The sequence below is a fragment of the Heterodontus francisci genome, chromosome 24 (genome assembly GCF_036365525.1).
Source record: "Heterodontus francisci isolate sHetFra1 chromosome 24, sHetFra1.hap1, whole genome shotgun sequence".
NCBI lineage: Eukaryota > Metazoa > Chordata > Chondrichthyes > Heterodontiformes > Heterodontidae > Heterodontus > Heterodontus francisci.
Window position 1 is genome coordinate 77,927,248 of NC_090394.1, and position 25,694 is coordinate 77,952,941.

At 49.8% G+C, this 25,694-nt stretch overlaps 1 protein-coding gene across 1 annotated transcript; it reads left to right on the forward strand.

Moving 5' to 3' along the window:
* The first annotated feature begins 22,906 nt into the window (after positions 1 to 22,906).
* On the forward strand, positions 22,907 to 25,123 carry LOC137383629 (sporozoite surface protein 2-like). Its single transcript, XM_068056784.1, has 2 exons — positions 22,907 to 23,184; positions 23,821 to 25,123. The coding sequence occupies exons 1-2, from the start codon at positions 22,907 to 22,909 to the stop codon at positions 25,121 to 25,123; spliced, it is 1,581 nt and encodes a 526-aa protein (XP_067912885.1).
* The last annotated feature ends 571 nt before the right edge of the window (positions 25,124 to 25,694 follow it).

The window sequence follows — 25,694 nt, forward strand, 5'->3', positions numbered from 1 at the left end:
GTTATCTCCAGACCTCTCAGGTATAAAAAGCATATGGGAGACCAAAATAGAGTAATGGTCCTTAATGGTCTTAAGAAAAACAAATCCTCATCTGCCCCTGGTTCTTTTGATCATTCATTGATTGACTCTTTGTTGCACTTTGCTGTGTGTAACTGAACTGCTGTGATTGCCTTATTAACAGTGTCTGCACTTCAAAAGTAATACAAAAGTAAAACCAACTCACAGGACTTGTCTTTGCTTTTAGAAAGTGAAGGACACTCTGGAGTGTGGATCAGCTGCTGTTTGGGAGTGAGAACAGTTTTGTAGCTGGACAGGAGGTACTGAGACACTGTAACCAACACTAAAGTCACAGAATCATTACAAAACAGAAGAAAGCCATTCGGCCCATCGAGTTCATGCTGACTCTCTGTACAGCAATCCAGTCAGTTCCATTCTCCCGCTCTATCCCTGTAACCCTGCAAGTTTATTTTATTCAAGTGCTCATCCAATTTCGTTTTGAAATCATTCATCATTTTCACTTCCGCCACTCTCAGAGGAAGCGAGCTCCAGGTCATTATCACTTGCTGCATAAAAAAAGTTCTTCCACACAGCCACTTACATTACTTGTCCAAAACCTCAAATCTGTGTCCCCTACTCCTTGTACCATCAGTTAATGGGAACAACTTTTCTTTGTCTACCTTATCTAAACCTGTCATAACCTTGTACACCTCCATCAAATCTCCCCTCAATCTCCTTTGCTCTAAGGAGTCAACGCCAGCTTCTCCAACTTAACCATGCAGCTAAAATCCCTCAACCCTGAAATCATTCTGGCAAATCTCTGCTTCACCCTCTCAAGGACCCTCACATCCTTCCTAAAGTGTGGTGACCAGAACTGGGTGCAATACTCTGTTGTGGCCTAACCAGAGCTTCATAAAGGTTCAGCATAACTTCCCTGCTGTTGTACTCAAAACCTCTATTTATGAATCCCAAGATCCCATATGCTTTGCCAATTACTCTCTCAATATATCCTGTCACCTTCAAAGATCGATGCACATGAACCCCCAGGTCCCTCTGTTCCTGCAAACTCTTTAGAACTGTGCCATTATGTGTATATTGCCTCTCCCTAGCCCTTCACCTCACACTTCTCTGTATTAAATGCTATCTGTCAGACCCTGAAATCTCCTGTTTTCAGCCAATATCCTAAGACATATTCCATCCTCTTCAGAAGATTTAAAGGCTGAGGGAATCCTCTGGAATTCAAATCCAAGTCCTCCTGGCCCATGTCCAACACCCAACCAGCTGGGTTGTCACCTGCTGATGGGTATAGGAGGGGTCAGGATGCACTGGTTTACCCATTGATCTGAAGGTTTGTGTGGAGTAAGTGCATTCAACCTGAAGGTTACAGACTGGGCTCATCAGTAAGACAGGAGATAGTGTTAGGTGGTGAGTGATATAGGGAGAAACAAAGTGAGGGAGAGGAAAGGAGAATGAATTAGCAATCTAAGCACAGAGAAAAGTAGGAGAAAAACCACATAACCACCAGCATCGACTGGTGGGAGGCTGTATAAAGGTGAGATCAGGAGTCAAGGCTCAGTTAGGAATGCATTGCAATATGGGAAATCTGTTGCTCATTGCTAAACCAATTCTGTTCAGTGACCAGGGTCAAGCTCCTGAGCCTCTGCCCTGGTTACAGTGACTTTTAACAGCATTTTACTGTATCAGGTGTTTCATGGAGTCAACAGATTACTGCAGTTGTACTGATTTCCAGCAAGTGGCGATGTTTCTGATGTATATCTTGTGCATTCATCGTTTTTCAATAAAAACTGGCAAATAGGAGTTCTGTGTTTATTAAACTGCCCAGCTCATCAATCATATTATGTACCACTACACTCAAGGTGCTGGATAGGCCAAACGCAACTTCAGGGCACAGAACAGGCGGAGGAACACAGATTTTTTTTTTTAATTTCCAAAATATACTTTATTCATAAAAATCTGTAAAAATTACATTGCCAAACAGTTTCCAAACAGCACCAAAAAATACAAACATTGCAAGGGAGATCAGTTTCCTTCAATACTGTCATGAGTTTCTTCCCAACCCTTCCGTTTCACAATTGTCATGTCAATTACAGTTTTACATTTACAGCAATTGAGAATATTAACGATACAGTTCGAGGGGTTTCCCATGGATCCAGCCCCTCGATCCAGCCCCTCAGTCCAGCTTGGTGGGGGAACCTTACACTGTGGTCTTTCCCCATTGAGCCTTTGCTGCGGCTGCCCCAAGCTTTAGTGCGTCCCTCAGCACGTAGTCCTGGACCTTGGAATGTGCCAGTCTGCAACATTCGTTGGTGGACAACTCTTTGCGCTGGAAGACCAGCAAGTTTCGGGCAGACCAAAGGGCGTCTTTCACCGAATTGATAGTCCTCCAGCAGCAGTTGATGTTTGTCTCGGTGTGCGTCCCTGGGAACAGCCCGTAGAGCACAGACTCCTGTGTTACAGAGCTGCTTGGGATGAACCTTGACAAAAGCCACTGCATCTCTTTCCACACCTGCTTTGCAAAGGCACATTCCAGGAGGAGGTGGGCGACCGTCTCTTCCCCACCACAGCCAACGCGGGGGCATTGTGCGGAGGGGGCGAGACTTCGGGTGTGCATGAAGGATCTGACGGGGAGGGCCCTTCTCACCACCAGCCAAGCTACGTCTTGGTGCTTGTTTGAAAGTTCTGGTGATGAGGCATTCCGCCAAATGACTTTGACAGTCTGCTCGGGGAACCATCCGACAGGATCCACCATCTCCTTTTCCCGTAGGGCCTTGAGGACATTCCGTGCAGACCACTGCCTGATGGACCGGTGGTCAAAAGTGTTTTCCCGCAGAAACTGCTCCACGAAGGATAGGTGGTACGGCACCGCCCAACTGTATGGAGTGTTCTGCGGCAATGTGACCAGGCCCATCCTTCGCAACACCGGGGACAGATAGAACCTCAGCACGTAGTGACACTTGGAGTTTGCGTACTGGGGATCTACACACAGCTTGATGCAGCCGCACACGAAGGTGGTCATCAGGATGAGGGCCACGTTGGGTATATTTTTCCCGCCCTTGTCCAGAGATTTGAACATCGTGTCCCTCCGGACCCGGTCCATTTTAGATCCCCAGACGAAGCGGAAAATGGCTCGGGTGACTGCCACGGCGCAGGAGTGGGGTATGGCCAGACCTGCGCCACGTAGAGCAACAACGTGAGCGCCTCGCACCTGATGACCAGGTTCTTACCCACAATGGAGAGAGATCGCTGCCCCCACATGCCCAACTTTTGTCGTACCTTGGCTACTCGCTCCTCCCATGTTTTGGTGCACGCCCCGGCCCTTCCGAACCATATCCCCAGCACCTTCAGGTAATCTGACCTGACGGTGAAGGGGACAAAGGATCGGTCAGCCCAGTTGCCAAAGAACATGGCCTCGCTCTTGCCGTGGTTAACTTTGGCTCCCGAGGCCAGTTCGAACTGGTCGCAGATGCTCATCAGTCTGCGCACGGACAGCGGATCTGAGCAGAAAACGGCGACGTCATCCATGTACAGGGAGGTTTTGACCTGAGTGCCTCCGCTGCCTGGGATTGTCACCCCTCTTATGCTCGCATCCTTCCTAATAGACTCAGCAAAGGGTTCAATACAGCAAACAAACAAGACAGGGGAGAGAGGACAGCCCTGTCTGACTCCAGATTTGATCGGGAAACTTTCCGATTCCCACCCGTTGATTGAGACTGCGCTACTGATGTTTGTGTAGAGCAGTTGGATCCAATTGCAGATTCCCTCCCCAAACCCCATTTTGGAAAGCACGTCCATCATGTAGGTGTGCGATATCCTGTCAAAAGCCTTCTCCTGGTCCAGGCTGATGAGGCAGGTGTCCACCCTCCTGTCCCGTACGTAGGCGATCGTATCCCTGAGTAGCGCGAGACTATCAGAGATCTTCCTGCCGGGTACAGTACAGGTCTGATCGGGGTGAATCACCAACTCCAGAGCAGACTTGACTCGACTGGCTATGACTTTGGACAGAATCTTGTAATCAACATTCAGCAGTGAGCTGGGCCGCCAATTTCTGATTTCTGCCCTCTCCCCCTTCCGCTTGTAGATGAGGGTGATGATGCCTTTTCTCATGGATTCTGACATGCTGCCGGCCAGGAGCATACTCTCGTATACTTCCAGCAGGTCCGGGCCGACCCAGTCCCACAGGGCCGAGTACAACTCGACCGGTAAGCTGTCGCTCCCGGGAGTTTTACTCGTCTCGAAAGACTCGACGGCCTTTGTCAGCTCGTCCAGAGTTAGCGGCTTGTCCAGTCACTCCCTCATGTTGTCATCTAAAACCTCTGTGATAGATGACAGGAAGGACTGGGAGGCTCTGCTGTCTGTGGGCTTCGCGTCATACAGCCCAGCATAAAAGGATTTGCTGATCCTTAGTATGTCGGACTGCGAAGACGTTACCGAGCCATCTCAGTCCTTCAGGCTGCTGATAACAGAGCTCTCTCTGTGTACCTTTTGGAAGAAGTAACGCGAGCACGTCTCATCCTGCTCGATGGAGCGGACTCTGGACCGTAAGATGATCTTGGAGGCCTCCTTGGCAAAGAGCGAGGCCTGCTGGCTCTTCACCTCTTGGAGGTCCTCCTTGACCTCGACCCCCATTGACTGCAACCGGAGTAGATTTTGCTTAATTTTCTGGAGTCGGGACAGTTCCCTCTGTCTCTCTCTCGCCTTCTGAACACCTTTGTGGATGAAGAACCTCTTGATGTTCTCCTTAATCGCTTCCCACCAGTGAACTGGAGACTCAAAGAGGGGTTTCACGGTCCTCCAACCTTTGTAATCCCTTTTGAGTTCCTCAACGTTCTCTGGGGTCAGCAGTGTCGCATTGAGCTTCCACGTCCCTCTGCCAACCCGCTGGTCGTCCTGTAAGTGACAGTCGGCCAGTAAGAGGCAGTGGTCGGAGAAGAACACCGGCTTGACGTCGGTGGATCCGACCGTGACCGCACGGGACACAAACAGGAAGTCAATCCTGGAACGGGCAGACCCGTCCGATCTTGACCATGTGTATCTGCGCTGCGCTCCGTCTGCAGGTTTGCTGAAGGCGTCGTGCAGTTTGGCATCCTTAACTGTTTCTATTAGGAATCTGGACGTAGCGTCCAGTTTGCTGTCGTCACTGCCAGATCGTCCAGCCGCATCGATGATGCAGTTGAAGTCACCGCCTAGGATGACCGGCCTGGAAGTCGCCAGCAGCAGTGGGAGCTGCTGGAAGACGGTCAGCCGCTCGCTGCGTTGTACCGGGGCGTACACGTTGATCAACCGGAGCGGAGCGTTGTTGTACATCACGTCTGCTACGAGGAGGCGACCGCCCACCACCTCCTTAACTTCGGAGATGGTGAAGTTACCTCCCCGCAGCAGAATACCCAGGCCGGAGGAACGGCAGTCATTACCCCCCGACCAGATCGATGGCCCGTGGGATCACCATCGCGACCACTGCCTGTAGGTGCTGAGGTGTGGTATTCCACACTCCTGCAGAAACAGTAGGTCAGCTTTGACCTTGGCAAGGTAATCCAAGGTTGAAACACATCGCGTAGTAGATTTAATGCTACGCACATTAATGGAAGCAATTCTTACACCCATTTTTTACTAAAAATTAGTTGTTGCTTCCCATACCATTCGTCCTCGCTAGTCCCAGTCCTTCCCCTTCGGGATGTTCCTGCATACCCATCGTATGCGCAAGCAGTTTCACGTTGGTTGGGCTCAGAAACCCCTCCTGATTTTTCATGCAGGGTTTGTGCCGCTCGGGTGACATCGGGGGGGTCTTGTAGGCAGAGAGCATTGGGTTGTCCTCAGCTGCTTCCATCTGTTCCTCCTCGAAAACATCACAGCTCCCGGTCTCCCGGAGCTCAGGTGCGCCAGACGTATCTTTGCTCCCGGTGTCCCGGAGCTGAGATGCGTTGGCCACGTCGTTACGTGTGGGGAATTGGGGTTGGGGCACGCCGGGCCCATCACAGCTTCCAGTGCCCGGGGGCTGGGATGCTTTATCATCCATCTCGGAGTTCTGCCGCCTCTTTTGAAGGGGCTGTCGTTCCAGCATTTCCCCGTCCAGTGAAGAGGAGTTGTTGCAGTCTGATTCAGAAGAGAGCCTCCTCTTGCCACTGGTTTGGGTGGTGGCTTTGGGATGTTTTTTCTTTGTGGTTTTCCTCTGGACCACTTGCCACTGACCTGTTTGTCCATCTGCTGCCTCCTCCTCCATTGATTCTGTCTGTGGAGGAGGGGTTTCCGGGCGCTGGGTAGGTGCTGGGTCGTTGGTTTCAGCTGCCTCCCCTTCCTTCTCAGGTTGAAGTTCCTCACTGCGGAGAAAGTTGCTGGTCTCCTTTCGAACAGCGGACGCCTTCGTCGAACCTTCTCCCGGCCTTTCCTTGGACCTTGCCGCCTGAGCATAGCTGAGGCAACGTTTGGGGCAGGTCTTGTAGAGGAACACAGATAGCCAGTGACATCAAACCAGTCACTGCATTTCAAACAAACACTCCTAGCAGTCGGGCATTTCCTTATCACTCTTGTGGCCTTGTGAGGTGAGATTGCTAATTTACTTTGTCCACTAGGAGTTAGATTGAAGCTTGGCAAACTGATTTCAGGTGGACCTCACTGCCAGTGGAAAGTTTTTCACCTCAACCATGTGAACTGGGTCTGAAGCTTAGTCCACAAAACAAAAAGACAGTATGCTAATTGACAGTGACAGCTAACACCTGCCAGAGTTCTATATTCAGAGAGTTTGTTGAAAGGCGCTGAGGGTTCATCTCCCGTGAAATATCACTTCAGTGAGCTGGAACATTTTTAGCAGTAGCTATAACACTAAATGAAGGCAAAACTTGGACACCTCAGAACATATTTCAAATTCCATTTACAATCAGAGATTATAGCTCACGCATTTAAATCAATTTTGCACAAGACCTAAAGGACTTTGTATTACTTGGATGAAGGGACCGAATGTATGGTAATTAAATTTGCTGATGACATAAAGATAGGTCGGAGAGTAAGTTGTGAAGAGGACATAAGGAGTCTGCAAAGGGATATAGATCGGTTAAATCTTCTTTGGCCTCCTTATCTCGAGAGACAATGGGTAAGCGCCTGGAGGTGGTCAGTGGTGTGTGGAGCAGCGCCTGGAGTGGCTATAAAGGCCAATTCTAGAGTGACAGGCTGTTCCACAGGTGCTGCAGATAAATTTGTTTGTCAGGGCTGTTACACAGTTGGCTCTCCCCTTGCACTTCTGTCTTTTTTCCTGCCAACTGCTAAGTCTCTTCGACTCGCCACACTTTAGCCCCGCCTTTATGACTGCCCGCCAGCTCTGACGAACGCTGGCAACTGACTCCCACGACTTGTGATCAATGTTACAGGACTTCATGTCGCGTTTGCAGACGTCTTTAAAGCGGAGACATGGACGGCCGGTGGGTCTGATATCAGTGGCGAGCTCGCTGTACAATGTGTCTTTGGGGATCCTGCCATCTTCCATGCGGCTCACATGGCCAAGCCATCTCAAGCACCGCTGACTCAGTAGTGTGTATAATCGGTTAAATGAGCAGACAAAAATATGGCAGATGGAGTATAATGTGGGAAAATGTGAACTTGTTCACTTTAGCAGGAAGAATAGAAAAGCTGTATATTATTTAAATGGAGAGAGATTCCAGAACTCTGTGGTTCAGAGGAATCTGGGAGCCCTGGTACATGAATCACAAAAAGTTAGTATACAGGTACAGCAAGTGATTAGGAAGGCCAATTGAATGTTATCATTTATTGCAAGGGGAATGGAATATAAAAGTAGGGAGGTTCTGCTACAGTTATACAGGGCGCTGGTGAGACCACATCTGGAGTACTGTGTACAGTTTTGGTCTCCTTACTTAAAAAAGGATATAATTGCTTTAGAAGCAATTCAGGGAATTCAACTGATTCCTGGGATGAAGGGGTTGGGTTATTTTATGAAGAAAGGTTGGACAGGTTGGGTCTGTATCCATTGGAGTTTAGAAGAATGAGAGGTGATCTTATTGAAACATATAAGATCCAGAGGGGACTTGACAGGGTGGATGCTGAGAGGACTTTCCCCTTGTGGGAGAGACTAGAACTGGGGGCACAGTTTAAAAATAAGGGGTCTCCCATTTAAGATGGAGATGAAGAGAATTTTTTTCTCTCAGAGGGTCATTAATCTGTGGAATTCTCTTCCCTAGAGAGCAGTGGAGGCTGGATCATTGAGTATTTTTAAGACTGAGTTAGATAGATTTTTGATTGCCAAGGGAGTCAAAGATTACAGGGGGTAGACAGGAAAGTAGTTGAGGCCAAGATCAGATCAGCCATGATCATATCCGATGATGGAGCAGGTTCAAGCGGCCGAATGGCTCTGCTCCTAATTCATATGATCTATAGAATGTGGCATCTACAGTGTGACATCTGAAATGAGATATCTGAACTGTGATGGCCAAGCCACTAAGCTTTAAACTCTTTATACAGCAATCAATAGAGAAAGAAAGAGAACTACAGAGATAGATACATTGAGATATGAATAACTGGAAATATGTGGAGATGGAGATGTATATTGACTAGTATGAACAGAAAGGGATGTTTACTGAGTAATAGATATTGATATATGTTGACTTATTATGGATAGATAGGGATATATATTGGCCAATATACATAGGATAGGGCTATACATTGAATAATATAGGTAGTTAGGGATGCATGTGGTAATGCCATCCTGAAACAGAAATGTGCAAAGTGGTGTGTAGAATGTATTTATGATGTTAGAATCACTTGGTTACCCAACCTTGGGGGATGGGAAAGGACAAATTATGAGACTTTGAAAGATTCAGCTGACTAGTCTCAACAAGTCTACAATGGACATCATCTGAGGAGCAGAAATTCGAAGCTGCCGCCGTGTATTCACTCAACATAACTGGTGAGATCTGTCCTTCAGGCACGACCGGCAGTTTTGGCGGTCTGTTTTGTCTGCCGCTGTCCTTTCTAATCCATGAGAACCTCAGTAAGTCTACTGCTGTGTATGAAGGGTTAAGGAGGTTAGAGTACCTGTCCTTTAGGAACTTTAATCTTTCTTGGGTGTAAACCTGCTCTATTGTAGACTTATTCTCAAAGATGGACAGGATGCATGTGGGGTCTTTTCCCTAACATGCTTATTCTGCAATTCAGTGCATTTCCCAGCCTCAATCTCTGGGATACCCCACCTAGTACATCCCCGACCCCCAGCCTCAATCCTGGGATACCCTACCCAGTACATTCCCAATGCCCAGCCTCAATCCCTGGGATACCCCACCTAGTACATCCCCGACCCCCAGCCTCAATCCTGGGATACCCTACCCAGTACATTCCCAATGCCCAGCCTCAATCCCTGGGATACCCCACCCAGGAACATTAAAATTAGAGCTAAGCTGTTCAGGGTGATGTCAAAAAGTGTTTCTTCACACAAAGGAAATCTGGAACTCAGTCACCCAAAAAGCTGGGGGTCAGATGAAAATTTCAAGGCTGAGATTGATGCTGGATTTTTGGGTATTAATGGTGGATGGAGTGTCCTCCTGCTGTTCCTGGGCTTCCAGGAACACCCAGTCCATCCTCTTTCCCTGGAACACCCGTGCCCTGAAGCCTGTGTAGCAGCTGATTCTGGGGAACCAGACTGGCAGCTTCTTTCGGCTTTACCTCATCACAGGCCTCAGGATCTCCCCAGATGAATGCGTGGCTGGAGAAATGGTTCAGGAGGGAGGGATTTAGATTCCTGGGACATCGGGACCGGTTCTGGGGAAGGAGGGACCTGTACAAGCCGGACGGTTTACACCCAGGCAGGACCGGATCCGATATTCTCGCGGGGGCGTTTGCTAGTGCTGTTGGGGTGGATTTAAACTAGAATGGTAGGGGGACGGGAAGCTGAGCGGGGAGACTGAGGAGGAGGAAATAAGGACAGAAACGAAAGACAGGAAACAAAAAGGCAAAAGTGGAAGGCATAGAAATCAAGGGCAAGAAACAAATAGGGCCCTAGTGCGAAATAATGCTAAGATGACTAACAATGTTAAAAAGACAAGCCTAAAGACATTGTGTCTCAATGCGCGGCGTATTCGTAATAAGATAGGTGAATTAACCATACAAATAGATGTAAATGGATACGATATAGTTGTGATTACAGAGACATGGCTGCAGAGTGACCAAAGATGGGAACTGAACATCCAGGGGTATTCAATATTTAGGAAGGACAGGCAAAAAGGGAAAGGAGTTGGAGAAACAACAAGGGGCAGAAAACGGGGGTTGTCTATAGGCCCCCAAACAGCAGTGATGATGTAGAGGATGGCATTAAACAGGAAATTAGAGATGCATGCAATAAGGGTGCAGCTGTAATTATGGGTGAATTTAATCTACATATAGATTGGGCAAACCAAATTAGCAATAATACTGTAGAGGAGGAATTCCTGGAGTGTGTACGTGATGGTCTTTTGGACCAATACGCTGAGGAAACAACTAGAGAACAGGCCATCCTAGACTGGGTGTTGTGTAATGAGGAAGGATTAGTTAACAATCTTGTGCAGGGTCCCTTGGGGAAGAACGACCATAACATTATAGAATTCTTCATTAAGATGGAGAGTGAGAGAGTTGGTGCCGAGACTAGGGTCCTGAATCTAAATGAAGGAAACTATGAAGGTATGAGACACGAATTGGCTATGATAGATTGGGGAACGTTAGGTAAAGGGTTAACAGTGGATAGGCAATGGCTAGCATTTAAATAGCGCATGGATGAACAATTGTTCATTCCTGTCTGATGCAAAAATAAAACAGGAAGGGTGGCTCAACCGTGGCTTACAAAATAAATTAGAGATAGTATTAGATCCAAGGAGGAGAAATATAAAATGGCCAGAACAAGCAGCAAACCTGAGGATTGGGAGCAATTTAGAATTCAGCAAAGGAGGACAAAGGGATTGATTAAGAAGGGGAAAATAGAGTATGAGAGTAAGCTTGCAGAGAACATAAAAACTGACTGTAAAAGCTTCTATAGATATGTGAAGAGAAAAAGATTAGTGAAGACAAATGTGGGTCCCTTACAGTCAGAAATGGGGGAATTTATAATGGGGAACAAAGAAATGGCAGACCAGTTAAATACATACTTTGGTTCTGTCTTCACGAAGGAGGACACAAATTACCTCCCAGAAATCAGTATTCGTCGGGAAATTGGTGTTAGGGAAATTGATGGGATTGAAGGCCAATAAATTCCCAGGGCCTGACTGTATGCATCCCAGAATACTTAAGGAAGTGGCCCTAGAAATAGTGGATGCATTGGTGGTCATCTTCCAAGATTCTATAGACTCTGGAACAGTTCCTACAGATTGGAGGATAGCTAATGTAACCCCACTATTTAAAAAGGAAGGTAGAGAGAAAGCAGGGAATTATAGACCAGTCAGCCTGACGTCAGTAGTGGGGAAAATGCTAGAATCCATTATAAAAGACGTAATAGCAGAGCATTTCGAAAACAATGACAGGATCAGACAAAGTCAACATGGATTTACGAAAGGGAAATCATGCTTGACAAATCTACTGGAATTTTTTGAGGATGTAACTAGTAGAATAGATAAGGGAGAACCAGTGGATGTGGTGTATTTGGACTTTCAGAAGACTTTTGATAAGGTCCCACATAAGAGATTAGCGTGCAAAATTAAAACACATGGGATTGGGGGTAAGGTATTGACATGGATAGAGAACTGGTTGGCAGACAAGAAACAAGAGTAGGAATAAACATGTCTTTTTCCGAGTGGCAGGCAGCGACTAGTGGGGTACCGCAGGGATCAGTGCTAGGACTCCAGCTATTCACAATATATATTAATGATATAGATGAAGGAATTAAATCTAATATATCCAAGTTTGCAGATGACACAAAGTTTAGTTACTAGTGGTGTACCGCAAGGATCTGTTTTGGGGCCACTGCTGTTTGTCATTTTTATAAATGACCTGGAAGAGGGTGTAGAAGGGTGGGTTAGTAAATTTGCGGATGACACTAAGGTCGGTGGAGTTGTGGATAGTGCCGAAGGATGTTGTAGGGTTCAGAGGGACATAGATAGGCTGCAGAGCTGGGCTGAGAGATGGCAAATGGAGTTTAATGCGGAAAAGTGTGAGGTGATTCACTTTGGAAGGAGTAACAGGAATGCAGAGTACTGGGCTAATGGGAAGATGCTTGGTAGTGTAGATGAACAGAGAGATCTTGGTGTCCAGGTGCATAAATCCCTGAAGGTTGCTACCCAGGTTAATAGGGCTGTTAAGAAGGCATATGGTGTGTTAGCTTTTATTAGTAGGGGGATCGAGTTTCGGAGCCACGAGGTCATGCTGCAGCTGTACAAAACTCTGGTGAGACCGCACCTGGAGTATTGCGTGCAGTTCTGGTCACCACATTATAGGAAGGATGTGGAAGCTATGGAAAGGGTGCAGAGGAGATTTACTAGGATGTTGCCTGGTATGGAGGGAAGGTCTTATGAGGAAAGTCTGAGGGACTTGAGGTTATTTTCGTTGGAGAGAAGGAGGAGGAGAGGTGACTTAATAGAGACATATAAGATAATCAGAGGGTTAGATAGGGTGGATAGTGAGAGTCTTTTTCCTCGGATGGTGATGGCAAATACGAGGGGACATAGCTTTAAGTTGAGGGGTGATAGATATAGGACAGATGTCAGAGGTAGTTTCTTTACTCAGAGAGTAGTAGGGGCGTGGAACGCCCTGCCTGCAGCAGTAGTAGACTCGCCAACTTTAAGGGCATTTAAGTGGTTATTGGATAGACATATGGATGAAAATGGAATAGTGTAGGTCAGATGGTCGGCGCAACATCGAGGGCCGAAGGGCCTGTACTGCGCTGTAATGTTCTAATTCTAAAAAGCTGGGTGAGAGTGTGAGCTGTGAGGAGGATGCAGAGAAGCTCCAGTGTGATTTGGACAGGTTGAGTGAGTGGGCAAATACATGTCAGATGCAATATAATGTGGATAAATGTGAGGTTATCCACTTTGGTGGCAAAAACAGAAAGGCAGATTATTATCTGAACGGTGATAGATTGGGAAGCGGGGAGGTGCAGCGAGACCTGGGTGTCCTTGTGCACCAGTCGCTGAAAGTAAGCATGTAGGTGCAGCAGGCAGTTAAGAAGGCAAATGGTATGTTGGCCTTCATAGCGAGAGGATTCGAGTACAGGAGCAAGGATGTCTTGCTGCAATTATACAAGGCCTTGGTGAGACCACATCTGGAGTATTGTGTGCAGTTTGGTCTCCTTATCTAAGGAAGGATGTTCTTGCTATGGAGGGAGTGCAGCAAAGGTTCACCAGACTGATTCCTGGGATGGCGGGACTGACGTATGAGGAGAGATTGGGTCGATTAGGCTTGTATTCGCTAGAGTTTATAAGAATGAGAGGGGATCTCATAGAAACCAACAAAATTTGAACAGGACTGGACAGACTAGATGCAGGAAGGATGTTCTTGATGGTGGGGGAGTCCAGGACCAGGGGTCACAGTCTAAGGATAAGGGGTAAGTCATTTAGGACTGAGATGAGGAAGGATTTCTTCACCCAGAGAGTGGTGAACCTGTGGAATTCTCTATCACAGAAAGCAGTTGAGGCCAAATCATTAAATATATTCAAGAAAGAGTTAGATATAGTTCTTAGGGCTAATGGGATCTAGGGATACGGGGAGAAAGTGGGAACAGGTTACTGAGTTTGGACGATCAGCCATCATCGTATCGAATGGGCCGAATGGATCAAACCTGCAGCTGAGCCTCTGCTCCCTCAGCTCCAGGGCCGGGCGTCAAACATAGGGTCTGCAGGATGCTCCCCTCCAGGAGGACCGGCCAACGTGGATTTTTCCCTGAAACCTCAACCAATAGCAGGAGCGCTGTGACCCGAGGGCCAACAGACTCGCCACTCCTCCAATCACAGCCTCTCCTTCCTACCCCGCCCTCGCGGGTTTACTGCTCCTCCAATCACAGCCTCTCCTTCCTACCCCGCCCTCGCGGGTTTACTGCTCCTCCAATCACAGCCTCTCCTTCCTCCCCCTCCCTCGCTGGCTCGCCGCTCCTCCAATCACAGCCTCTCCTTCCTACCCCGCCCTCGCGGGTTTACTGCTCCTCCAATCACAGCCTCTTCTTCCTCCCCCTCCCTCGCAGGCTCGCCACTCCTCCAATCACAGCCTCTCCTTCCTCCCCCTCCCTCGCAGGCTCGCCGCTCCTCCAATCACAGCCTCTCCTTCCTCCAATCACAGCCTCTCCTTCCTCCCCCTCCCTCGCGGGCTCACTGCTCCTCCAATCACAGCATTATCTTTTCCCGCTCTCAGGCAGCATGTGCTTTGACTGTTGGGGTTTGAGTTCAGCCTCTGCTCCCCTCGGCTATTCCTCACTCACTCAGTCCTGGGGCCTCTATGCTGATAAACACAGTTTTAAATGATATAAATCTGACACTAAAAGGTGGGGCAGGGGAAAAGGAGAAGGGGGTTGAGGGAGAGTTTTTTTATTTTTTGATGGGATGCGGGCGCTGCTGGCAATGGTCGTATTTATTATCCATACCTGGCAGGGGGAGAAACCATGATCAGTGGCCTTTGATTCTGTTCCAGGTAGGTTTTGAGTAAAATGGCTGCAACCAATTCTAGAGCTTCAGGCGAGGGACTGCGTTCAGGCTGTGATGAAGGATACGGAAGGAGGTGCACTGGTTGACCGTACCTTCTTCATTAAGAAAATCCTTTTTGATTGCTGTGGATTCCAAGCTGCGGACATCTTCTGCCTGCAGGACTTCCCCAGCAGTGGATATTTCGACGTGACATTCAAGAACGTGGCGGTATGCATCAAGTTCCTGAAGGTGTTCAAGGAGAAGGGAAACCAGGCGCCGCTGTCGATCCTCGCAGTGGAGCCACTCTTCACGCTGCCGTCACAACGTGACCGGGTGGTGACGATTCACCTCTACAACCCCCATGTTCCTGTCGTGGATGTACTCACCTTCCTCGCCAGGTACGTTGAGGTGACCGGTAGCAGCACTGATGTCAAGGACCCATTTGGGATTTGGACCAGCAAGCGGCAGGTCAAGGTGACCTTGAAGGTCAATGCCAATGGAGCCATCATCCACCCTCCCTCTAGCTTCACTATCGGGGGAAGTCGAGGCTTCTTCGTCTATGCGGCGATGTCCACAGTTTGTTGTACCTGCGGCAAATCTGGTCACATGGAGGCTAACTGCAGTACAGTCGTCTGCAAGAAGGACGGCCATCAGACCATCAGAGTAAGTGCTGTAACCTGTGTGGTGGGGCAGGCCACCTCTACAAAACCAGCCCCAAACGCAGTCTCAGTTCTGCATAGGCGACAAGGTCCAAGGAAAGGCTGGGAGAAGGAACAGTGAGTGTGTCTGGTGCTGGGAGGGAGACAAGCAATCCTCCCCGCAGCAAGGAAGGTCTCTCTGAGAAGGAGAAGAAAGGGGAGGCAGCTGCAACCAGCGATCCAACACCTACCCCGTGATCGGAAACCCCTCCTCTACAGACAGAATCAATGGAGGAGGAGGAGGCAGCAGATGGACAAACTGGTCACTATAGATATTAATGATTTAGATGAGGGAACTAAATGTAATATCTCCAAATTTGCAGATGACACAAAACTGGGTGGGAGGGTGAGTTGTGAGGAGGATGCAGAGAGGCTTCAGGGTGATTTGGACAAGTTGAGTGAGTGGGCAAATGCATGACAGATGCAGTATAATGTGGATAAATGTGAGGTTATCCAATTTGGTAGCAAAAACAGGAAGGCAGATTATTATCTGAATGGCTATAAACTGAGAGAGGGGAATATGCAGCGAGACCTGGGTGTTCTCGTACACCAGTCGCTGAAGGTAAGCATGCAGGTGCAACATGTGGTAAAAGAGGCAAATGGTATGTTGGCCTTCATAGCGAGAGGATTCGAGTACAGAAGCAGGGATGTCTTGCTGCAATTATACAAGGCCTTGGTGAGGCCACACCTGGAATATTGTGTGCAGTTTTGGTCTCCTTATCTGAGGAAGGATGCTCTTGCTACAGAGGGAGTGCAACGAAGGTTTACCAGACTGATTCCTGGGATGGCGGGACTGACGTATGAGGAGAGATTGAGTCGGTTAGGATTATATTCGCTGGAGTTCAGAAGAGTGAGGGGGGATCTCATAGAAACCTATAAAATTCTAACAGGACTTGACAGGTAGATGCAGGAAGGATGTTCCCGATGGTGGAGGAGTCCAGAACCAGGGGTCATAGTCTCAGGATACGGGGTAAACCTTTCAGGACTGAGATGAGGAGAAATTTCTTCACCCAGAGAGTGATGAGCCTGTGGAATTCGCTACCACAGAAAGCAGTTGAGGCCAAAACATTGTATGTTTTCAAGAAGGAGTTAGATATAGCTCTTGGGGTGAAAGGGATCAAAGGGTATGGGGGGGAAAGCGGGAACAGGTTACTGAGTTGGATGATCAGCCATGATCATAATGAATGGCGGAGCAGGCTCGAAGGGCCGAATGGCCTACTCCTGCTCCTATTTTCTATGTTTCTATGTCAGTGGAAAGTGGTAAAAAGGAAAACCACAAAGAAGAAGCCTCCAATAAAAGAACAGGTCACCACCCAAACCAGTGGCAAGAGGACACTAACGTCTGAGACCGACAATAGCAGCTCTTCCTCCTCATTGGACGAGGAAGGGCCGGAAAGACGGCAGAATGCAAAAGACCTGGAAGAGCAAGCCCCCCCAGCTCCAGGACACTGGAAGCTGTTACGGGTCCAGCATGCCCCAACCCCGGGAGACGGAGAGCAGTGAAGCGTCTGGCGCACTCCATTTCCGGGAAGCCGGGAGCAGTGATGTCTTTGAGGAGGGACGGAGGGGAAAGACACCACCAGCAGAGCACAGCCCAAGCCTTGATGCCTACAAACCTCCCCCCAAATGTCACCCCAGCAGAACAAAACCCCCATGAGTAACTAGGAGAGGGTTCTGAGGCCAATGAATGTGAAACAGCTTGTGTACACTATGGGTATGCAGGAACATACCCTAGGACTAGGACTAGGACTGGCAAGGACACCTGGTGTGGTAAGCAACACCCAACTTTAAAATTTAAGATTGCTTTGATTAACGTGCGGAGTGTTAAATCCACTACGCGATGTGTTTCGACTTTGGATTACCTCACTAAAGTCAAAGCCGACCTACTGTTTCTGCAGGAGTGTGGAAAACCACACCTCAGCACCTACTGGCAATCGTTGCGATGGTGGTCCCACGGGCCATCGATCTGGTCAGGAGGGTAATGATTGCCGTTCCTCTGGCCTGGGTATTCTGCTGCGGGGAGGTAACTTCACCATCTCCGAAGTTAAGGAGGTGGTGGGCGGTTGCCTCCTCGTAGCAGATGTAACGTACAACAATGCTCCGCTCCGGTTGATCAACGTGTACGCCCCGGTTCAATGCAGTGAGCGGCTGACCGTCTTCCAGCAGTTCTCACTGTTGCTGGCACGTCCAGGCCGGTCATCCTAGGCGGTGACTTCAACTGCATCATCGATGCAGCTGGACGATCCAGCAGAGATGACAGCAAACTGGACGCTACGTCCAGATCCCTAATAGAAACAGTAAAAGATGCCAAACTGCACGATGTCTTCAGCAAACCTGCAGAGGGAACGCAGCGTAGATACACATGGTCAAGATCGGACGGGTCTGTCTGTTCCCGTATTGGCTTCCTGTTTGTGTCCCGTGCTGTCACGGTCAGATCCACTGATGTCAAGCCGGTGTTCTTCTCTGACCATTGCCTCTTGCTGGCTGACTGTCACTTACAGGACGACCAGCGGGTTGGCAGGGGGATATGGAAGCTCAATGCTACACTGCTAACCCCAGAGAACATTGAGGAACTCAAAAGGGATTACAAAGGTTGGAGGACTGTGAAACCCCTCTTTGAGTCTCCAGTGCACTGGTGGGAGGCGATCAAGGAGAACATCAAGACGTTCTTTATCTTCAAAGGTGTTCCGAGGGCGAGAGAGAGACAGAGGGAAATGTCCCGACTCCAGAAAAGTATGCAAAATCTGCTCCGGCTACAGTCGATGGGGTTCGAGGTCAAGGATGATCTCCAAGAGGTGAACAGCCAGCAGGCCTCGCACTTTGCCACGGAGGCCTCCAAGATCATCTTCTGGTCCAGAACCCGCTCCATTGAGCAGGATGAGACTTTCTCGTGTTTCTCCTTCCAAAAGGTACAGAGAGAGAGCTCTGTGATCAGCAGCCTGAAGGAAGAGGATGGCTCGGTAACATCATCGCAGTCCGACATACTAACGATCAGCAAATCCTTTTATTCCGGGCTGTACGACGTGAAGCCCACGGACAGCACGGCCTCCCAGTCCTTCCTGTCATCTATCACGGAGGTCTTAGATGACAGCACGAGGGAGAGACTGGACAAACCACTAACTCTGGACGAGCTGACAAAGGCCGTCAGGTCCTTCGAGATGAGTAACACTACCAGAAGTGACAGCTTACCGGTTGAGTTGTACTCGGCCCTGTGGGACTGGGTAGGCCCGGACCTGCTGGAAGTATACGAGAGTATGCTCCTGGCCGGCAGCATGGCAGAATCCATGAGGAAAGGCATCATCACCCTCATTTACAAGCGGAAGGGGGAGAGGGCAGAAATCAGAAAAAATAGAGGCCCATCTCACTGCTTAATGTAGACTACAAGATTCTGTCCAAAGTCATCGCCAGTCGAGTCAAGTCTGCTCTGGAGTTGGTGATCCACCCTGATCAGACCTGTACTGTACCCGGCAGGAAGATCTCCGATAGTCTCGCGCTACTCAGGGATACGCACGCCTATGTACGGGACAGGAGGGTGGACACCTGCCTCATCAGCTTAGACCAGGAGAAGACATTTGACAGGATATCGCACACCTACATGATGGACGTGCTTTCCAAAATGGGGTTTGGGGAGGAAATCTGCAATTGGATCAAACTGCTCTACACAAACATCAGTAGTACAGTCTCAATCAATGGGTGGAAATCAGAAAGTTTCCTGATCCAATCTGGAGTCAGACAGGGCTGTCCTCTCTCCCCTGTCTTGTTTGTTTGCTGTATTGAACCCTTTGCTGAGTCTATTAGGAAGGATGCGAGCATAAGAGGGGTGACAATCCCAGGCAGTGGAGGCACTCAGGTTAAAACCTCCCTGTACATGGATGACGTCGCCGTCTTCTGCTCGGATCCGCTGTCTGTGCGCAGACTGATGGGCATCCGCAACCAGTTCGAACTGGCCTCGGGAGCCAAAGTCAACCACGGCAAGAGCGAGGCCATGTTCTTTGGGAACTGGGCTGACCGATCCTTTGTCCCCTTCACCGTCAGGTCAGACTACCTGAAGGTGCTGGGGATATGGTTCGGAAGGGCCAGGGCGTGCACCAAAACCTGGGAGGAGCGAGTAAACAGGGTACAACATAAGCTGAGAATGTGGGGGCAGCGATCTCTCTCCATTGTGGGTAAGAACCTGGTCATCAGGAGCGAGGCGCTCACGTTGTTGCTGTACGTGGCGCAGGTCTGGCCCATACCCCACTCCTGCACTGTGACGGTCACCCAAGCCATCTTGCGCTTTGTCTGGAGATCCAAAATGGACCGGGTCCGGAGGGACACGATGTTCAAACCTCTGGATAAGGGTGGGAAAAATGTACCCAACATCGCCCTCATCCTGATGACCACCTTCGTGTGTGGCTGCATCAAGCTGTGTGTCGATCCCCAGTACGTAAACTCCAAGTGTCACTACGTGCTGAGGTTCTATCTGTCCCCAGTGTTGCGAAGGATGGGCCTGGTCACATTGCCGCGGAACACTCCATCCAGTTGGACCGTTCTTGCACCCCCCTCAAAAACAGTACCGTTTAGATTATACTGCTCTCCGTGTTGTTTCTCTCGAAGTGCATCACTTCACACATATCAGTATTAAATTGCATCGGCCGTGTGTCTGTAAATTTCATCAGACTGTCTATGTCCTCCTGAAATCCGCTATCATACCCATTATTTACTACATTGCCAAGTTTTGATCGTCCACGAACTTCATAATTGCCCAGTCCATGTCATTTACATACAAGAAACACAATGACACTACTCCTGACTCTGACTCTGGGGTACCTCACTGCATTCTTCTATCCAGTCAGAAAAACATCTGTGCACCACTGATCTCTGCTTCCTATCCCTCAGCTAATTACATACCCAGGTTACCACAGCCCTTTTAATACCATGTGCTTCTATGTTCTTTATTAATCCAAGGAGGTTTGAAAGATTGTTGTCTGAGCTTCTGCTATCTCCCCACCTTAACTTCCCTCAGCAACCCAGGATGCATCACATCCGGACTGGGTGACTTATTAACTTTGAGTGATGCTAATTTATTTAGCTCCTCCTTTCTATCTATTTTGATCCTATTCAATATTTCTATTTCCCCTCCCCTATTATGACATTAACTTCATCCTCTTCTTTTGTGAAGACAGATGCAAAGTTAAATGCTGCCTTGATGTCAAGGACAGTCACTCTCACCTCACCTCTGGAATTCAGCTCTTTTGTCCATGTTTGGACTAAGGCTGTAACAAAGTCTGTAGCTGAGTGGTACCAGCAGATAAAGGCCTGCTCGGGTCTGCAAATGAGACCCGACACGAGTCTGACACAACCCCATCCGAGCCCGACCCCGCCCGAGTCCTTCCATTTTTTCCCGCGCCCGACCCGACCTGACCATCAGTTAACCTACCTTCCGTTTATCACTTTGTTCCTTACCTGCACAAGCTTAAAATAACTGTAACAAAACCACCTTTAAAGTCCAAAAAGTACATTAACATTAAAGTCACTTACCTGAGGTGGTGATAGTGCGTTTCTGATCCGGCCTGACCCGACCCCAAATTCTGGACCCGGAGATGCGACCCGACCCGACCTGACCCGAACCTAAACTGAGCATTAGAAAGCAGGCTACCATCACTTTGCTGATGATTGAGAGTGGACTGATGGGGCAATAATTTGCCAGATTGGATTTGTCTTGCTTATTGTGGTCAGGACATACCTGGGCAATTTTCCCAAGTCATTTGGCGGAATGCCTCATCACCAGAACTTTCAATCAAGCACCAAGACGTAGCTTGGCTGGTGGTGAGAAGGGCCCTCCCCGTCAGATCCTTCATGCACACCCGAAGTCTCGCCCCCTCCGCACAGTGCCCCCGCGTTGGCTGTGGTGGGGAAGAGACGGTCGCCCACCTCCTCCTGGAATGTGCCTTTGCAAAGCAGGTGTGGAAAGAGATGCAGTGGTTTTTGTCAAGGTTCATCCCAAGCAGCTCTGTAACACAGGAGTCTGTGCTCTACGGGCTGTTCCCAGGGACGCACACCGAGACAAACATCAACTGCTGCTGGAGGACTATCAATTCGGTGAAAGACGCCCTTTGTTCTGCCCGAAACTTGCTGGTCTTCCAGCGCAAAGAGTTGTCCACCACCGAATGTTGCAGACTGGCACATTCCAAGGTCCAGGACTACGTTATGAGGGACGCACTAAAGCTTGGGGCAGCCGCAGCAAAGGCTCAATGGGGAAAGACCACAGTGTAAGGTTCCCCCACCAAGCTGGACTGAGGGGCTGGATCCATGGGAAACCCCTCGAACTGTATCGTTAATATTCTCAATTGCTGTAAATGTAAAACTGTAATTGACATGACAATTGTGAAACGGAAGGGTTGGGAAGAAACTCATGACAGTATTGAAGGAAACTGATCTCCCTTGCAATGTTTGTATTTTTTGGTGCTGTTTGGAAACTGTTTGGCAATGTAATTTTTACAGATTTTTATGAATAAAGTATATTTTGGAAATAAAATTTTCCACATACCTGGCAGGGGAGAGGCCTTGATCTTGCAGGAGGTTCTTGTGTTTCTCTGGGCTTTGGTTTACTTTGGGGGGAGGGGTTCAGCTCCATTTTCAGCTCTTCACCCTTTTTGCTGTTGGAGTTTTCCTGTGGTTGCTGCTTTCATGCAGCTTTGGGTTTTGGTGCCTGTCCAGGGAAGACTGTGAGCATATTGGCCGCAACCGACAGCTGAGCTCCAGGCCAGGGTGTCTGTAACACCATTAGAGTGGCAGTGAAAAACACTGAAGCAGGTGCACCCATGAACTGGACCTTCTTCATTAAGCGAGTCCTTTTCCAATGCTATGCATTTGAAGCTGCAGACATCTTCTGCCTGCAGGACTTTTTTAGAATTAGAACATTACAGCGCAGTACAGGCCCTTCGGCCCTCGATGTTGCGCCGACCTGTGAAACCATCTGACCTACACTATTCCATTTTCATCCATATGTCTATCCAATGACCACTTGCCACAGCGGTGGATACTTTGACATGATGTTTAAGAATGTGGCGGGATGCATGAAATTCTGAAAGAGTTCAAGGAGAGAGGAAACCAGTTGCCGCTGTCGATCCCCATGGTGGAGCTGCTGTTTATGCTGCTGTCGCAACGGAACTGGGTGGAGACCATCCGTCTCTACAATCCCCATATTCCTGTTGTGGATGTATTCACTTTCCTTGCCTGGTATGTCGAGGTGGCCGGGAGCAGCACTAAGGTCAAGGACCAATTCGGGATCTGGACCAGCAAACAGCAGGTCAAGGTCACCTTGAAGATGAATGCCAACAGGGCCATCCTCCACCCTCCCTCCAGTTTCACTGTCAGGGGAAGTCGGGGTAACTTGGTCTACGCGTGCCAGCCCAGGGTTTGTCCTACCTGTAGCAAATCTGGGCACATGGCGGCCAACTGCAGCACAGTGCTTTGCAAGATCTGCAAACAGGAGGCTGCCAGACAAAGGACTGTAAGCAGAGTAAGTGCTGCAAGCCGTGAGGTGGGGCAGGCCACCTCTACGAGACCTGTCTGAAATGCTGCCTCAGTTATGCACAGGCAGCGAGAACCAAGGAGGGGCATGAGGAGGGAACAGTGAACATGGCTGCTGTTCTGAAGGAGACCAGCAACCCCCACCTCTGCCAAGCCCCCCAGCAAGGAAAATCTGACAAAGAAGGACAAGGACAGGAAGGAAGAGGGTGCTGCAGCAACCCGCCAAACAGCAACCGGCCAAACACCAACCGGCCAAACACCAACCCGCCAAACACCAATCCACCAAACACCAATCCATCAAAAATCGACCCGCCAAACACCGACCCGCCAAACACCAACCCGCCAAACACCGACCCGCCAATCACCGACCCGCCAATCACCGACCCGTGAAACACCAACCGGCCAAACACCAACCGGCCAAACACCAACCGGCCAAACACCAACCCGCCAAACACCAACCCGCCAAACACCAATTGGCCAAAAACCAACCGGCCAAACACAAACCGGCCAAACACAAACCGGCCAAACACAAACCCGTCAAACACAAACCCGCCAAACACCAACCGGCCAAACACAAACCGGCCAAACACAAACCCGCCAAACACAAACCCGTCAAACACAAACCCGCCAAACACCGACCCGCCAATCACCGACCCGCCAATCACTGACCCGTGAAACACCAACCGGCCAAACACCAACCGGCCAAACACCAACCCGCCAAACACCAACCCGCCAAACACCAACCGGCCAAACACCAATCCGCCAAAAACCAACCGGCCAAACACAAACCGGCCAAACACAAACCGGCCAAACACAAACCCGTCAAACACAAACCCGCCAAAAACCAACTGGCCAAACACAAACCGGCCAAACACAAACCCGTCAAACACAAACCCGACAAACACCAACCTGCCAAACACCGACCCGCCAAACACCGACCCGCCAAACACCGACCCGTCAATCACCGACCCGCCAAACACCGACCCGCCAAACACCGACCCGCCAAACACCGACCCGCCAAGCATCAACCGGCCAAACACCAACCGGCCAAACACCAACCCGCCAAACACCAACCCGCCAAACACCAATCCGCCAAACACCAACCCGCCAAACACCAACCGGCCAAACACCAACCCGCCAAACACCAACCCGCAAAACACCAACCGGCCAAACACCAACCCGCCAAACACCAACCGGCCAAATAGCAACCCGCCAAACACCAACCCGCCAAACACCAACCCGCCAAACACCAACCGGCCAAACACCAACCCGCAAAACACCAACCCGCCAAACACCAACCCGCCAAACACCAACCGGCCAAACACCAACCCGCCAAACACCAACCCGCCAAACACCAACCCGCCAAACACCAACCGGCCAAACCCCAACCCACCAAACACCAACCCGCCAAACACCAACCCCCCAAACACCAACAGGCCAAACACCAACCGGCCAAACACCAACCCGCCAAACACCAACCCGCCAAACACCAGCCCGCCAAACACCAACCCGCAAAACACCAACCGGCCAAACACCAACCCGCCAAACACCAACCGGCCAAATAGCAACCCGCCAAACACCAACCCGCCAAACACCAACCCGCCAAACACCAACCGGCCAAACACCAACCCGCAAAACACCAACCCGCCAAACACCAACCCGCCAAACACCAACCGGCCAAACACCAACCCGCCAAACACCAACCCGCCAAACACCAACCCGCCAAACACCAACCGGCCAAACCCCAACCCACCAAACCCCAACCCGCCAAACACCAACCCCCCAAACACCAACAGGCCAAACACCAACCGGCCAAACACCAACCCGCCAAACACCAACCCGCCAAACACCAACCCGCCAAACACCAACCCGTCAAACATCAACCGGCCAAACACCAACCCGCCAAACACCAACCCGCCAAACACCAACCGGCCAAATACCAACCCGCCAAACACCAACCGGCCAAACACCAACCCGCCAAACACCAACCCGCCAAACACCAACCGGCCAAATACCAACCCGCCAAACACCAACCGGCCAAACACCAGCCCGCCAAACACCAACTTACGAAACACCAACCGGCCAAACACCAACCGGCCAAACACCAACCGGCCAAATACCTACCGGCCAAACACCAACCGGCCAAACACCAACCGGCCAAATACCTACCGGCCAAACACCAACCGGCCAAACACCAACCGGCTAAGCACCAACCCGCCAAACACCAACCCGCCAAACACCAACCCGCCAAACACCAACCTGCCAAACACCAACCCGCCAAACACCAACCGGCCAAACACCAACCCGCCAAACACCAACCCGTGAAACACCAACCGGCCAAATACCAACCCGCCAAATACCAACCGGCCAAACACCAACCGGCCAAATACCAACCCGCCAAATACCAACCGGCCAAACACCAACCCGCCAAACACCAACCGGCCAAACACCAACCGGCCAAACACCAACCCTGTGCCCTGAGCCTCTTCCTCAACAGACTGAATCAATGGAAGAGGAGCCGGTAGGGGGACAATAGGGTAAATGGCAAGTGATTAAAAGAAAAGCTACAAAGAAGGAGGTCAAATAAAGGGAACAGGACAGCACCCAAATCAGTGGCATGAGGAGGATCATGTCTGAAACGAACTACAGCCGCTGCTCCTCATCAGTTGACGAGGGCAGGAAAGACGACACCAGCAAAATAAGCTGCAGAACACAAATGAGCTGGAAGAGAAGGCCCCCTCTCCCCCCAGCTCTGAAACACTGGATGCAGCAATGGGCCCAGTGCACCCCAACTCCAAAGCACTGAGTGCAGCGAGATGCCCAGCGCAACCCAACTCCGGGAAGACAGCACCAGCAGAGGACAGTCCTAACCTCAATGCTTACAAGAGACCCCCCC